We start from the raw sequence: 16,961 nt of genomic DNA on the forward strand, positions 1-16,961 counted from the left end.
TTGAAAATATCTTAAGCCTCATCAAACATAATATTCAAGGTTCCAGTGAAATTCTTATATGATCGGTATATCTAGAAAAGGAAATTGAAAGCTTTAGAGTTAAGAAAGAAAGGAAGTGTGAAATCTCTCATGGTCTTGTGAAAGTAAGAAAGTTAATCCTAATGTACTAAGGAAACTCACACACACCTAAAATACTTTAAAGGCCTCTCTTTACATAACAAAATCACCTAAAAAGGTTTTCACAACCTGGCCAATTGATTAGGGGACTGTTTGTTTGATTATGATAATTTTTCAACTACCGAGTCGATTAAATCATAAGCCTAATCAAATAGATGATGCTTAATCAAGTCTGTAATCGAATTTGATAGTCTCTTAATGATTAGTAATGACTATCTATTTAAACATTCCATTTCGAGCTTCAATTATCGGTTATTAGACACACCTAATCGATTAGCCTAACAATTAGACCATTAATTTAACCCATGGATTGTTTCCTTTTTAAGCCAATTTTCTCCTATATAAAGAAGACCTTTCCTGACTTCATCTCACATCAGAATTCAGAGTTTTCCTATTTCTTTACGATTTATCTCGCTCTCTAAATATTTTATTTTTCCTATGATGCCTTAGTATCTTGTGAGTGAAAACAGTTCGTGAGAAAAGAGTTTTACTGGTGTCCTGCCACTGTTGTTATTTTTAAGATTGCAATACTCTTGAAGAATTAAGTTTGGTAATAGAACTCGGCCTGGAAAAGTTTTTTTTGGTTAATGAGATCAACCTCTAAAATCTCTACTTGGTTCATGAGTTCATCCTATGGAAAAATTTATCTTTTGGTTGGAGGGATAAACATGTGTAAAATCCTTTGATTCGCTTGTATCAAAGATTCATGAGCATAACCTGTAAAATCTCAATATCCTAGTCAAACCTCAAGAAGAACTCCTGGGGGCATGATTATACCAACGTTCGATCGAACCTAGATAATTCTCTAGTGCCATCTCTCTAACCTTTATTTTTTTAATTCTTTTTATTTACTTTAATGGTTTATTTTTTTCTACTTTTCTCGCTAATCTTAAATATACTAACATCATTTTCCTTTTAAGTGATAAAACCCTTAAAATTAATCGAGAATTTATAATACCATAATTCACCCCCTCTTCTGATTGGAGTCACTTGTCCAACAATTTTCCACCTACACGAGATTCCCAAATCGATAGTCTCTGGCCGCGACCCCTTATCTCTCGGTACTAAAAAGAGAAATTAAGGAAATATTGAGAAACTACAATTTGGACTCATCTTTGTAGAAACTTTAGGAAGTATTGAGTAACTAAAAAGAGAACTTATAATGAAGTGGAGAAAATGGAGATATAAGAAAATAAGGAAATAATTGATGTTACCTTTCATGTCGGGGACTTGGTAGTGTTATGATTGTCGCACCCCAAAATTTGACTTTGGCTTTGTTGACCACATCTTGATTAATCTCGTTGTCTCGTATTCATCTCAATTTCTTAAACTTCGCGTGACAACTGGTTTGATTAGGTTTTGTGTGTTTTCGTTGCTTACCGTGTTGTATTTCGTTGTTTTAGCAAAACCTGGCCGATATCGTTGCCTCGTATTTATCTCGCTTATCTCTTTTGTGCGTGGCATCGCTTCGATTAGGTTTTGTGCGTTTTTATCTATTTAATTGTTTGTTTGTCGGTATTTTGACTGTATTTCAAATATATTAGAGTTTTCGTATTGTCCGATTATTTGTGATTGTGTTTGTCAGCGTTTTCGTGATGTCGTGTTGATTTTATTATTGCCTAGGGTTGTTTATTTAATTACGTGTTGTGCCGTGTGATTTAATCGAGTCTGTTTGAGTCGTGTTGTTGATTTTACTGGTTTACCGGTTTACTGGTTTATTGGTTTTATCAATTTGTCTGTTTTGCTGTGCAAATTGTCATCGTTTTTATCGCGTTCGTGTCGCTCGATTTTATCGTATTTTAATCGTGTGCCGTTAATATTATTTGTGGTTAATATTAATTGTGTTTAGTTGTTAATTAGTTTATTTAATTAGGATTAATATTATATTAGTTTATTATTATTATTATTATTATTATTATATAATATATAAATATATATTATTAATTTATGTTAGATATTTTTTAGGTTTCTTATTGTTTAAGTAATCTAAATATATATTATTAATTTATGTTAGATATTTTTTAGGTTTCTTATTGTTTAAGTAATCTAAATATATATTATTAATTTATGTTAGATATTCTTTAGGTTTCTTATTGTTTAAGTAATCTAAATATATATTATTAATTTATGTTAGATATTTTTTAGGTTTCTTATTGTTTAAGTAATCTAAATATATATTATTAATTTATGTTAGATATTTTTTGAGGTTTCTTATTGTTTAAGTAATCTAAATATATATATATATATATATATGTGGTTAGTAAGAAAAAGAGAAAAAGAGGAAGGGAGTTGATCAGTAAGGAAAAAACGTGTGGTGAGAGAAACAGAGAATTGAAAAGAAATATTTTTCCAAAAGGTTATCGTATTTCACTTGTTCTTCATTTTCGGTAACCCAAAATCGTCCCGATTATTCACCGAAACACAAAATCGATTTCATATCTTTGAAGTTCGTTGAGTCCAGGTCACAAATATCTAAGGTTCATTTCATTCCGGCGTCGTTTCACCGATCAAAAGCGACGTTGAAGTCAGGTACTCACGAAGGCAGCCAGCACTGCGTCGGTGACGGTTTCCAGCTTTCGGTCGATCATTTGGACGATCAGAAGTTCATCCTCTTCACACAAGGTAATATTCTTCACTTATCTCTGAAATCGGCAAAGTTCCGACTTGCCGACATGTGTTTTAATATATTATTTATCTAAATATATATATATATATATATTATTTTTGTCTATTATATATTATTTGTCTAAATGTACATATATATTATTTTTGTCTACTATATATTAATTGTCTAAAATATAAATATATATATATATATATATATATATATATATATATATATATATATATATATATATATATATATATATATATATATATATATATATATATATATATATATATATATATATATATATATTACTTTTGTTTACTAAATATTGTTTATCTTTTATTATTATTTTGCATATATGTTTTATTTAAATGTTAGTTAAATTAATTATTTGTTTAAATGTTTATTTTAATTAAATGTTTATTTATATCAAATGTTTATTTTGTCTAAAGTAAATGTTTATATTGTTTTTTTATATTTGTTTATGTTGTTACTAACCGTTTCGTTTCAGTTTCAGCTCGATTAACTCCACTAACTATTCGTAATACTAACTATTCATAGCTAACTGTGTTGTAATAATTTACTTTCTCGCATTTTTTATGTTCTGTATTGTGTGTTTAATCGTATTGTTCACGTTTTATGTTAAAAAATCGAAAAATCCAAAAAAAGAGAAACCCGATGCGATTCCAACGGTCGCCGTTTAAGAAACCTTTTTCACACACTCACAAGCTTACTCTTGGGCTTCCTTATAATGAGCTCATTTATGTATTGTTTCAGGGTTTAGGCTCATTCAAATCTTTTGCCAGCTTTGGCTTTTCAGTTTAAAAACATTTTCAAAAGGACGTGTCAGTCTCGAAGCCTCCCGCCTAGGTCGAGCAAGAGATGGCAAGACACGCCAATCTAAAATCAACAAAACAGACTTTCCCCTTTTCTTTTGGGAGAACTACGTGGATTCTGATTTCTCCATTGCGCCTTGGAGATACGTAGGCATGAAGTCTACGACTTTATCGAGTCCAAAAACAATAAAATCAAGTTCTTTTCTCATCTCTCCAATCAAACGATCAAAGCGAAAAAAGCAAAGCATTCACATAAACATAAGCAAAAAGGTTCCTGTGGAGTACCACAGATGTAGAGGGTGCTAATACCTTCCCTTTGCATAACCAACCCCCGAACCCGTAACTCTAAAGGGATTTATCGTTATTTTCCCCTTCCTCTTTTTGGATAAAATAAAAGACGGTGGCGACTCTTGCATTTAAAATATTTTTCAAACGGGTTAAGTTCAATCAATACTTAATCTCGTGAAAAATCCCGCCGCGACAGAATGGCGACTCTGCTGGGGACACAATGATTAAACTTATTTGAGGGTTTAGCCTATCTTTGCTTGTTTATATGTTTGCTTTGTGGATATTTGCTAAATTGTATTGTTTGTAATGTTTGTTATTTTGGGTTTTGGGGGATACTTGTGATAAATCCTATACCCGGATTTGGGGTACATTTGAGATAGGATGGATGATAATTCAGGTTGACTTGATAGGAGACAATCCTTACCGAGTTGACTTGAGCCTTTGTCCGCTTGGTGGAGGCCTCTTTGAGGGTGATAGTGCTAAACAAGTCATTTGTGAGGCATTGTTGCTTTCGACGGGCCCGTGAAGCCAAGGACCTTAGTTTACCTTTACCCCATCTTGGCCTTACTTAGGATGTGATGCGGTGACCACTTCGGACCAAAAGTCTGGTTTGGTTGATACGCGATATCACACTCAAGCGAGATTCTTTTGAGAATAATATTGGAAAGCGAGCAGTTGCTTAACCCGGTATTATCCGAAGAAGGATCCATAACCTTGGGAACTTTTAGAACCTGTTTGGCAGGTGAACCTTAGAACTTATCTTGGGGCGTTGTCCTAAACTCCATGCTGGTGATGAACTTTGAGCCTTGTATTGTTTGACCATGTTTGTGTTTGCTGCATTCATGCATGACATGCATTCATTCCCATCATTTCAACCTTTTTCCAAGGAACTTAAAGTGAGGATTGCAAATATTGCAGGAAACATGGATTTTGGACAGAGAAGTGTGAAAAAGTACAATCTCATCAATCCAAAGATAGATGAACTAAAGAAATTGGTTTCTTCGATCGCAGATCCTATTGGTTTCAGAGACAGATATGGGGCACTTATATCTTTATTGACACTTAGGATGGAAGAAGGGTTATTGCAGACATTAGTACAGTTCTATGATCCAGTCTATCACTGTTTCACATTCCCAGACTATCAACTCATGCCTACATTGGAAGAGTATGCCCAGTTGCTTCACATCCCAGTTGCTGATACAGTACCTTTCTCTGGTTCAGAAAAGTTACCCGAGCACAGTTCTCTTGCAAAAGTGTTGTACATGAAGAAGTCAGAATTCAAGAATAACTTCACCACCAAAGGAGGACTTCCAGGTTTCACTGCCAAGTTCTTAATGGGGAAGGTTTCTTATTTTGCCAGTCAAGGTTGTGATACTATTGTGGAGCATCTGTTCGCCTTGTTGATCTACGGTTTGTTACTATTTCCTAATATTGAAGGTTTTGTGGATTCATATGCTATACGCATCTTCCTAAGTGGTAATCCTGTTCCAACTTTGCTCGGAGACACCTATCATTCCATCCATTACCGTACTTTGAAAGGAGGAGGAACCATAGTCTACTGTATATCGTTACTCTACAAATGGTTTGTCTCTCATCTTCCTAAGTCAGCTACTTTTTGGGATCGCAAGTCAGGACTTCAGTGGTCACAGAGGATTATGTCTCTTACCCAGTCAGATATTGCATGGTATAGTAGAGTTTTAGACGATGTGAATATCATTGATAGTTGCGGGGAGTTCCCCAATGTGCCCCTCATGGGCACAAAGGGAATCATTTCTTATAATCCGGTACTTGCTAGGAGACAACTCGGTTACCCTATGAAGGACAAGCCTCCTAACATTCTTTTAGAAGGTATTTTCTTGAGGGATAACGAGGAGGACCCTACCATGAAAGAGAGAGTAGTAAGAGCTTGGCATCGTGTTTGTCGCAAAGGGAGACTTGAATTGGGTAAGAAAGATTGTACCTCCTATGAGCCGTACCTCCAGTGGATCAGAGCCAGAGCTATACAGTTGAAAATGCCATACCCACATCATGATCTTATCAAACCCGCTCCGTTGAAGACCCCCTACCTTCCGCTAGATGACGAAGAAGAACTCCAAGCCACCTTGGAGAGGGTCAAGAAAGAGAGAGACGCTTGGAAGGATAAGGCCCAGGTGCTCGAAATGGAAAATGAAGAACTTCAGAGACAGTTAAAGGAGCAGAGTGGAGAAGATCGTGCAGGTAAACGTCCAATGGTGCAAGAGGATTTATTTTCCTCAGGCACAACAGATTACTCCCAGATTCCACAATCCTCATGTGCATGGAAAGGTCTTGTAGACAGTTTGGTGAAGGAGAAAGCTTTTATGCAGAAGGCCTATGAAGAAAGAATTGAGAGACTTGAAGGACAACTCCTACTTGTTTATGCTCGTCCTGATGACACATGTCCTTAAATGGTTTTCTTGGTTGTATTTTGGGTTGATAACTTTGTTTTGTTATCAAAAATGTTTGCAATTCTATCTTTTCCTTCACTTAGAGTTCCTTGGAAAATCATTCATTTTGCATATCCATGCATCACGTGCATACAGGTTGTCTGTCTTGGTCCAGTCTTCTAACAGTTGCTTCCCGCCAGCAGATCCATTTCAAGCTGACGCATAATTACAACACAAGAGCCAACTACAAAAGAAGAATGGAGATAACAGATAACGAGAACCGAGAATTGAAAGCTCAGGTTGACCGCCTTTCTGCTATGGTCGAGACATTGATAGCAAACCAAGCAGCCCAAGCTGCTCAACTTCAAACAGCACAAGCTCAGGTTGCCGAAGCACAAGATGCACAGATCCAGGCGCAAGCACAGGCAGCAGAGATGCGCAACCAAATGTTAACCGCCCGTCTACAAGCAGAGGAAGCCCAGGCTAGGGCTCAAGTTCATAATTCAGGACAGACTTCGGCACAGAATCAACCTTAAATTCAGAATCAGACAACAGCAGCACCCGTCACTACAGTCATCGCTTCAGAAATCAACGCTGTCCCAGTCACTTCTGTTACCATCACAGCATCCCGTCCTTGGGAAATACCCAGGGATCTTAATCAAGATAGATATCAACAAGAGTTCGTTCCACCAAATGCTCCTGTCTTCACTAATGTGCCTCCCGTTGTTCACTATACTCCTCACCTAGGAGAACCTGTCTATCACGGCCCTACCCCAAGTGAGGATCCTGGTCTCAATGATAGAATGGATGAATTCCAGGATCAGTTTGCGGAATTACAAAAAGAGATAAAAGCTCTTTGTGGGAAAGAACTGTTTGGCAGAGATGTAAATGATATGTGTTTGGTTCCAGACGTAAGGATGCCAGCAAAATTTAAACTACCAGAATTTGAAAAGTACAAAGGAAGTTCTTGTCCACAGACCCATTTGGTTATGTACGTGCGAAAGATGTCAATGTACACCAACGACCAAAGGATGCTCATTCATTGTTTTCAAGACAGCCTTACCGGTGCAGCTTTACGCTGGTATATGGGATTAGACAGTTCTCAGATCAAGACTTTCAACGATTTAGGCGAGGCCTTTATCAAACATCACAAATACAACCTGGATAATGTGCCAGACCGAGATCAGTTGAGGTCCATGCAACAAAGAGAAAAGGAGACATTCCGTGAATACGCGCAAAGGTGGCGCGAAATTGCAGCACAGGTTGTTCCACCTATGGAAGAAAAGGAGATGACGAAAGTGTTCTTAAAGACTCTTGATACTTTTTATTACGAGAGGATGATTGCAAGCGCTCCTACAGACTTTACTGACATCTTCAAGCGGGGCAAAGAGGTACGGCGGTTTTATGAAAAAGAAGGAACAAGAAACTAATGATGTGTCCTATAATCATCCAAGAAGGATCAATTATCCTTACCATTCCCAACACCAACATATAGCAGCCGTGACTCCAGTAATCACTTCCGCTCCAGTTCAAGTCCAATACCCTCAGCAGCGTACCAACCGCTTCCAACAGAATACTCAGTATCAGCAACAACATCAACCTCAACAACATCAACATCAGTTACAACAACGTCCGCCACAGCAGCAAAGAAGAACCAATTTTGATCCAATTCCAATGTCATATGCAGAATTGTATCCAGCTTTGATCACTAAAAACCTTATGCAACCACGACCACGACCTCCTGTACCAGAAGTGCTACCTTGGTGGTACAAGCCAGAGGTATCTTGTCCCTTTCATCAGAATGCTCCAGGTCATGACTTAGACAACTGTTTTGCTTTAAAGTTGGAAGTACAGAAGTTGACAAGAGCAGGTATCCTGACCTTCAAGAGCATGGGTCCCAATGTGAAGGACAATCCAATGCCAAGTCATGGTCCTTCATCAGTGAACAATATAGAAGTTTGTCTCAATGAACAACGTGTTACGAAGATAGAGGAGATTCGGCAGTCTTTGGTTGAAATTCATTCTGTTTTATGTGCTCATGGTCTATTCCAACATGACCACCAGATCTGTGGTACATGTTCAGTCAATTCAAGAGGTTGTAAAAAGATTCAAGATGATTTGCAAGGCGTCCTTGATCAGGGTTTGATTCAGATTTCTAGACAAGTGAGTTCTCCAGAATCACAAGAACAAGAGGTGAATGTCATCATTCCTTGCTTCAACATTCCAGAGAAAGTAGAGATAGCTTATCATCCGAGAGAGCCAGTGGTGATTTGCCCTCCGGGCCCAATGCCTTACACTTCAGATAAAGCGGTCCCTTACCGCTATGCAGCAACTATTATTGAGAACGGTAAAGAGGTCGAGATTAAAACCTTAGCCTCAGTTACCAATATCACAGCAAATAGCCGAATGACGCGTAGTGGCCGCGTGTTCGCTCCGCCGGTTATCCCAAGTAGAAATGTTGAGAAAGATCCAATAGTCGTGGTACCAGTGACAAGAGAAGCAGAAGGGCAAACAAGCAATTCAACCCTTGATAAAGAAACAGATGAACTACTCAGAATTATCAAGCTCAGTGACTACAAAGTGGTAGATCAGTTGCTACAGACACCGTCAAAAATCTCGATCCTGTCCTTATTATTGAACTCAGTTGTCCACAGAGAAGCACTACTGAAGGTGCTTGATCAAGCCTTTGTAGAACAGGATATAACAACAGAGCAGTTCAACAATGTTGTAGGCAGCATCACTTCGTGCAATGGCTTAGGCTTTTGTGATGAAGAACTGCCAGAAGAAGGAAAGAATCACAACTTCGCTCTCCATATCTTAGCCAATTGTCAAGGGGATTCTTTGTCTAATATCCTAATTGACACCGGTTCATCTCTGAATGTCATGCCCAAGTCTACCTTGTTGAAGCTAAAGTACAAAGGGGGGCAAATGCGGCACAGTGGAATTATTGTGAAAGCGTTCGATGGATCAAGAAAATCAGTCATTGGAGAAGTTGATTTGCCTATTGGTATTGGACCACATGTATTCCAGATCACTTTCCAGGTTATGGATATAGTGCCAGCTTATAGCTGTCTGCTCGGACGCCCATGGATTCACGAGGCGGGTGCCATTACATCCACGTTACACCAAAAGTTAAAGTTTGTCAAGAATGGGCAAATAGTGACGGTTAATGGGGAGCAGGCTATACTGATTAGCCACCTTTCATCGTTTAGTGTGATAGAAGTAGACGAGACGGCTGTTCAAACTCCATTTCAGGCCCTGACCATCGATGATTACAAGAAAAGTGAAGGTTCAATCGCGTCATTCAAAGACGCCCAGCGGATTGTCAAGACAGGTCCTACAGAAATGTGGGGCAAGGTGATAGAGTTGCCAGAAAACGTTAACCATGCAGGATTAGGCTTTGTTGATGGAAAACAAGTGCAGACTTCAGTGGTGCGACCTTTCAAAGATATCTTTCACAGCGGTGGGTTTATCAACATGGTAGCAGTTGAGGAGGATACTTTTGAGGGAAAGACAGAAGACGAAGGCCCCAGATTTGTGACACCAGGAGTAGTTATGAAGAACTGGACCACAGTTGACATCCCACATTGTGTCCACATATCAAAGTAATTAAGCTTTTCAGTTTTCAAAAATCTTCCGCTTTAGCCCAAAGCGCGAAGCATTAATTTTGTAAAATGGGCACTTTTGCCAAAAACGTACCATCCATGAAAAAGATCTTTTGTGTTCCTATACACTTGTGTCCTTTTATCTTTTCAGCTTTTTCGGAAAATGGTAACACAAAAAAAAACCTTAAAAAGAAAACATTTTTGCATGTCATGGTCAGTCCTCTAAAAACAATTGTTTGTACAGGTTACTTAAACCCGTTGAACACAATGACATCATGCCCTCTCCCAACTTTGAACATTCTGTATTCGAAGCTGAAGAGGAAGAGTGGGATGAGATTCCAGAAGAGGTCGCCCTCCAGCTTGAAAATGAAGAAGACACTATTCAGCCATACAAGGAGCCTTTGGAAACAGTCAACTTGGGTTCGGAAGAAAATGTGAAAGAAGTCAAAATTGGAGCATTGTTATCCCCACAGGTCAAGGAGCAACTGATCAGCCTGTTGAAAGAGTATGTAGATGTGTTTGCTTGGTCTTATCAAGATATGCCTGGTCTCGACACTGACATCGTAGAGCACAAGCTACCTTTGAAGCCAGAATGTCCACCGGTCAAACAGAAATTAAGAAGAACACATCCAGATATGGCCGTCAAGATTAAAGAAGAAGTTCTGAAGCAAATAGATGCTGGTTTTCTTGCCACTTCAGTGTATCCAGAGTGGATAGCAAATATTGTGCCAGTTCCTAAGAAGGACGGGAAGGTACGAATGTGTGTCGACTATCGTGACTTAAATAGAGAAAGCCCAAAGGATGATTTCCCCCTGCCTCACATTGACATGTTGGTAGACAATACAGCAAAGTTTGACATATTCTCCTTCATGGACGGATTCTCCAGGTATAACCAGATCAAAATGGCTCCCGAAGACATGGAAAAAACTACATTCATAACACCATGGGGAACATTCTGTTATCAAGTGATGCCGTTTGGGTTGAAGAACGCAGGTGCTACTTACCAGCGAGCCATGACAACGCTCTTTCACGACATGATGCACAAAGAGATTGAGGTTTATATGGATGACATGATCGCGAAGTCTCGTTCAGAAGAAGGTCACTTAGTAGATCTATTGAAGCTGTTTCAACGATTGAGGAAGTTCCGTCTTCGCCTCAATCCAAACAAATGCACATTTGGCGTCAGGTCAGGTAAACTCTTGGGCTTCATTGTCAGCCAAAAAGGCATTGAAGTTGATCCAGATAAAGTAAAAGCTATCCAAGAGATGCCCGCACCAAAAACCGAAAGGCAAGTGAGAGGTTTTCTAGGACGATTGAATTACATATCCCGGTTTATTTCTCACATGACTGCCACTTGTGAACCTATCTTCAAATTGCTGAGAAAGAGTCAGAATTGTGTTTGGACAGAGGATTGTCAGAAAGCATTTGACAGTATCAAAGAGTACCTCATGGAGCCTCCTATCTTGTTACCACCTGTTGCTGGAAGACCGTTGGTTATGTATTTGACAGTGCTTGAGAATTCTATGGGTTGTATTCTGGGTCAACAAGATGAAACTGGAAAGAAAGAGCATGTCATTTACTACTTAAGCAAGAAATTTACTGACTGTGAATCACGATACTCCTTACTCAAGAAGACATGTTGTGCATTGGCTTGGGCTGCTAAGAGATTGAGGCAGTATATGTTAAGTCACACCACTTGGTTGATATCCAAAATGGATCCAATCAAGTACATTTTTGAGAAGCCTGCACTCACTGGTAAGATTGCCAGATGGCAGATGCTGTTATCAGAATATGACATTGAGTATCATACCCAGAAAGCTATCAAGAGCAGTGTGTTGGCTGAGTACCTTGCTCACCAACCCGTTGAAGATCACGATGATAATGAGGATGAGTTTCCTGATGAAGATGTCATGTTCCTAAAATCCAGAGATTGTAAAGAGCCACTTCCTGAAGAAGGACCTGAACCAGATTCTCAATGGGGTTTAGTATTTGATGGAGCTTCCAACGTTTATGGACATGGAGTAGGTGCAGTCATTATCACTCCAGAAGGTTCTCATATTCCTTTCACGGCAAGAATTTGCTTTGAATGTACAAACAACATTGCTGAATATGAAGCCTGTATCATGGGTCTTGAAGAAGCCATTGACCTCCGCATCAAAAATCTTACTGTTTATGGTGACTCAGCGTTAGTTATCAATCAGATCAAAGGAGAATGGGAAACACGCCACCCTGGCTTGATCCCATACAAAGACTATGCAAGAAGATTGTTGACTTTCTTCACCAAGGTTGAATTGCATCACATTCCTCGGGATGAGAATCATATGGCGGATGCTCTAGCTACGTTGTCTTCAATGTATCAAGTGGGTTTTCCAAACGAAGTACCCAGAATTGTGATCAAGCGACTTGATAGACCAGCACATGTGTTTACAGCTGAGGCCAGTTTTGATGATAAACCATGGTACCACGATATCAAGCATTTCCTTCAGACTCAGGAGTATCCTCTTGGAGCAACAGAAAAAGATAAAAAGACTTTGAGAAGGTTGTCAGGCAGTTTCTTCCTTAATCAGAATGTGCTCTATAAGAGGAATTATGACATGGTCTTACTCAGATGTGTTGACAAAAAGGAAGCAGAAATGTTGATGAAAGAAGTTCACGAAGGGTCCTTTGGTACTCATGCAAATGGCCACTCTATGTCAAGAAAGATGTTGAGAGTTGGTTACTACTGGTTGACCATGGAATCAGATTGCTACAAATTTGTAAAGAAGTGTCACAAATGTCAGATCTACGCTGATAAGGTTCATGTACCACCAACCTTTTTGAATGTGATTTCTGCTCCTTGGCCATTCTCAATGTGGGGCATTGACATGATCGGTATGATTGAACCTAAAGCTTCCAACGGACACCGTTTCATTCTCGTGGCAATTGATTACTTCACCAAATGGGTGGAAGCAGCTTCGTATGCAAAGGTGACAAAGCAAGTGGTGGTCAGATTCATCAAAAATAATCTCATTTGCCGATATGGCATTCCAAACAAGATCATCACTGACAATGGCTCCAATCTGAACAACAAAATGATGGATGAATTATGTGAAAGTTTCAAGATCGAGCATCACAACTCTTCTCCTTACCGTCCCAAGATGAATGGGGCAATTGAAGCTGCAAATAAGAATATCAAGAAGATCATTCAAAAGATGGTTGTTACCTACAAAGATTGGCATGAAATGCTGCCTTTTGCACTACACGGATATAGAACATCAGTCCGTACTTCAACTGGGGAAACCCCATTTTCACTTGTATACGGTATGGAAGCTGTGTTACCGATAGAGGTTGAAATTCCATCAATGAGGATACTAATGGAAACTCATTTGTCAGAGGCTGAATGGTGTCAAAGCAGATACGATCAGTTGAATTTGATTGAAGAAAAAAGAATGACTGCCTTGTGCCATGGACAGTTATATCAAAAGAGAATGAAGCAGGCATTTGATAGGAAGGTTAAGCCGAGAGAATTCAAAGAGGGTGACCTTGTACTCAAGAAGATGATACTATTTCACAATGATTCTAGGGGCAAGTGGACTCCTAACTATGAAGGACCCTATGTTGTCAAGAAAGCCTTCTCAGGCGGTGCTTTAATTCTTACAAACATGGATGGTGAAGAGCTTCCACGTCCCGTGAATACAGATGCAGTCAAGAAATACTTCGCCTAAAAAATGAAAAGAACAGCTCGCTAAGTTGAAAACCCGAAAGGGCGGCTTAGGCAAAAATGAGCGTCTCGGTGGACTGAAAACCTGAAAGGGCGGTCCAGGCAAAAATTAGAGACATAAAAAACAAAGAAAATATTATCCCGGTAGATTGAAAACCCGAAAGGGCAATCTAGGCAAAAGTTAGGGATTTCAGGCAAGTAACTGCATAACGGAGACAAGATCATTGAAGTATCAGAATATTTTCAACAGTTCTCCAACTTTCTCAAGGCTGCAATACAGGTCAAAAGTGGAAGAGAGAATGATGTCATTGTAGTTCAACGTACCCTTTTTCCACGAAATTACCATTTTCCAATTTGTAAAGATCTATGGAATCACGTTGTTGGCTGATTACCATCCCATCAAATCAATTTGAGCCTTTCTATATTTCTTGGCACTCTTAATTTTCATTTCAATTTACGAAAGTTCTTTTACTTTGACAGATATGTTTTGAAACAAAAGTTTTGAATTAAAAACAGTTTTTGAAAAATATAAAGATTATTTATTTTGATTTGTGGACATCAATAAAAGGATTGAGACATGTGGTCCCAGTAATTCTGAAATCATGTGATTCCAACTAGACATGTTCATATTACTATCCTTATATGTATATGATGAAAAAATCTCCACAGGTGTCTTGGCAGTAATATTTCTCCAGCAGAGGTTGTGATTCTGGATATCCCCAGCTATGCTTCCTGGTTTTCCTCAAGAGATCATGCAAGAAATATTTCAAGAAGTTTATTCCCTTCACTTGGGGCATGAAGACTCCCCAGTTAATTGATCATGAAGACTCCCCAGTTTAATTGATCATGAAGACTCCCCGGTTAATTGATCATGAAGACTTTGATCCAGGTTTTAAGTTACAGATTTGGCCTATGGGATTACTACAGGTATTTCCCCAGTAATTTATTAAGGCGGGATCAGCAATGTCCCCAGCAGAGGATGAGAAGGAAGATTTGATTTCCCTGAGCAGGAGTAATACAGAGGTCTCCATCCCTCAGCGAGTGAAGAAAGTTGATATTCAGAAACTACAGGGAATCTCCTGTTGTTCTCTGTCCATTCAATAGAAGGATATGTCTCCTCCTCAGTAATGTTTTGTAGTAAAAGAAGAGTGTGTTATGCATTTTAAGCAAATTCAAGAATTGCAGGATTTCTCCTGAATTCTCATTTATATTCAAAGGTCAGACATCACTGTTCCCCGGCAGAGTCTCCTAGAGGAAAAATCTCGTAACCAGATATCAGACACCATAATCCCCTGCAGAGTCTTCAGATACAGAAAGTCTCCATGATAATTAAAGCAAAAAAATCAAGGATAGATTCCCCTATATTCTTATTCCCTGGAAAGATACCACCTATCCCCAGCGGACTTTATCCCCAGCGGAGTCTTCCAGAAGAATAATCCCTTCTGCATTATCAGCAAATTCAAGAATTGCAGGACTTCTCTTACAATATCATCTTATTTCCAGAGAATAACACCTTGTATCCCCAGCGGAGTCCTCAGAAAGGTCCAATCCTCATATACCTCACAAATTCAAGAACCACAGGGAATCTCCTGCATTTTTGAAGTAGAAGGCATCTCCATTTTTCTACGGAATCCTCAGCAGAGACAGACTTTTAAAGAAACCTGGATATGGTGCTCTTGTACCAATTCCCCAGCAAGTCTTTGTACTACTCCCCAGCGAGTCTCAGTGCAAATCTCCAGCAAGTCCTTATGCAGCTGTTAACATTTTTAGCTATTCCTAGTTTTGTCTGTCCATCATGCATTCATTACTAAATATTCATGCATATCTATGACATATCATGCTTGCGTTCATATGCACCTTGTTTCCTTGTTTATATTGTGGGTTGAGTCAATCTCTCCATATAGAGTATCCTCATAAGCAGCAAAATACCTTTTATTGGTCATGTTCCCCACAGAGATCTATGCCTCGTGGAAGATGGTTGTTTCAGTTGTAAATCCTGATGAGTTCATTCCTCTTCAGTTGAAGTCTTGTTTGACCGTTTCATTCTAGTTCTATCCTAGTTTGAACCTCGTGTCTCCAGATAAAGCTCAGAAATTGCCAGTAAAAGAAGGCAACAATATAGTCTTTGTGACTCTCATTCAGTAAAACAGACATGACAGATATTGTGTCCAAGTCCTTTATACCTTCATCTTTGAGTTGGTACCCGTTACAAACTTGAGTTACCTACATCCATGAGTGGTAACCTTTGTTATCCCTCGGATAAATTAATTACTATCTCCATCTATGAGTTGATAACATCCTCACAGAAAGTTCCATGGTTCTACCTGCAACTTTGAGCTGGTAGCGTGCTTTCGTCTTTGAGTTTAGCACAGATTCCTTTTGATTCCACCTTCGTCTTTGAGTTGGTGAAGTACCTGCAACTTTGAGCTGGTAATATGCATTCATCTTTGAGTTAGCAAGATTTCTTTTGATTCCACCTTCGTCTTTGAGTTGGTGAAGTACCGTCGTCTATGAGCTGGTAGTGTGCATTCATCTTTGAGCTTGCACAGGTTTCTTTTGATTCCATCTTCGTCTTTGAGTTGATGGAATTCCTTCATCTATGAGTTAGGTACACTTTATCCTGTTACCTTCATCTTTAAGCTGGTAACGTGCTTTCGTCTTTGAGTCAGCACAATTTTCTTATGTTTCCATCTCCGTCTTTGAGTTGATGGAGTACCTTCATCTATGATTTAGGTACATAGTGAGCCCTCATCTATGAGCTGGTAGTATGCGTTCATCTTTGAGTTCGCACATTTTCCTGTGATTCCATCTTCGTCTTTGAGTTGATGGAGTACCTTCATCTATGAGAGGGTATGTTTGATCCTTGTTGAACTGATAGTGTGCTTTCATCTTTGAGTCTGCACAGATAACTTCTGATTCCATCTTCGTCTTTGAGTTGATGGAGTACCTTCATCTATGAGTTAGGTACATTTTGTCCTTCCACCGTCATCTTTGAGTCGGTAATGATAAACATCTCCAGGAGAATATGTTCTAAATTCTTTTAAACACCTTTATCAATGAATCGGTGGTTGCCTTCAACTTTGAGTCGGCATTTCTCTGTCTACCTCATCAATGAGTTGGTAGTGCGCATTCAACTGTAAGTCTGCACAATGATCCTTAGATCTGATTCTTCATCTACACCATCATCAATGAGTTGGAATTTGATTTCCCTAGCAGTGTTATTATCAATCTTTTGAAGCTTGCCTTCAACTTTGAGTTGGCATGTCCTGTTTACCTCATCAATGAGTGGGTAGTGAGCTGTCAACCATGAGTTAACGCAGTTCGATTCTTATTATGCCC

At 38.9% G+C, this 16,961-nt stretch overlaps 1 protein-coding gene across 1 annotated transcript in view; it reads left to right on the plus strand.

Moving 5' to 3' along the window:
- The first annotated feature begins 8,207 nt into the window (after positions 1 to 8,207).
- Positions 8,208 to 16,961, plus strand: part of LOC127131345 (uncharacterized) — a 43,254-nt gene continuing 34,500 nt past the window's right edge. The window contains exon 1 of the mRNA XM_051060270.1: positions 8,208 to 9,866. Within this exon, the coding sequence (XP_050916227.1) occupies positions 8,208 to 9,866 (1,659 nt within the window). The remainder of the gene's footprint in view (positions 9,867 to 16,961) is intronic.

Source organism: Lathyrus oleraceus, chromosome 3 (genome assembly GCF_024323335.1).
Source record: "Lathyrus oleraceus cultivar Zhongwan6 chromosome 3, CAAS_Psat_ZW6_1.0, whole genome shotgun sequence".
NCBI lineage: Eukaryota > Viridiplantae > Streptophyta > Magnoliopsida > Fabales > Fabaceae > Lathyrus > Lathyrus oleraceus.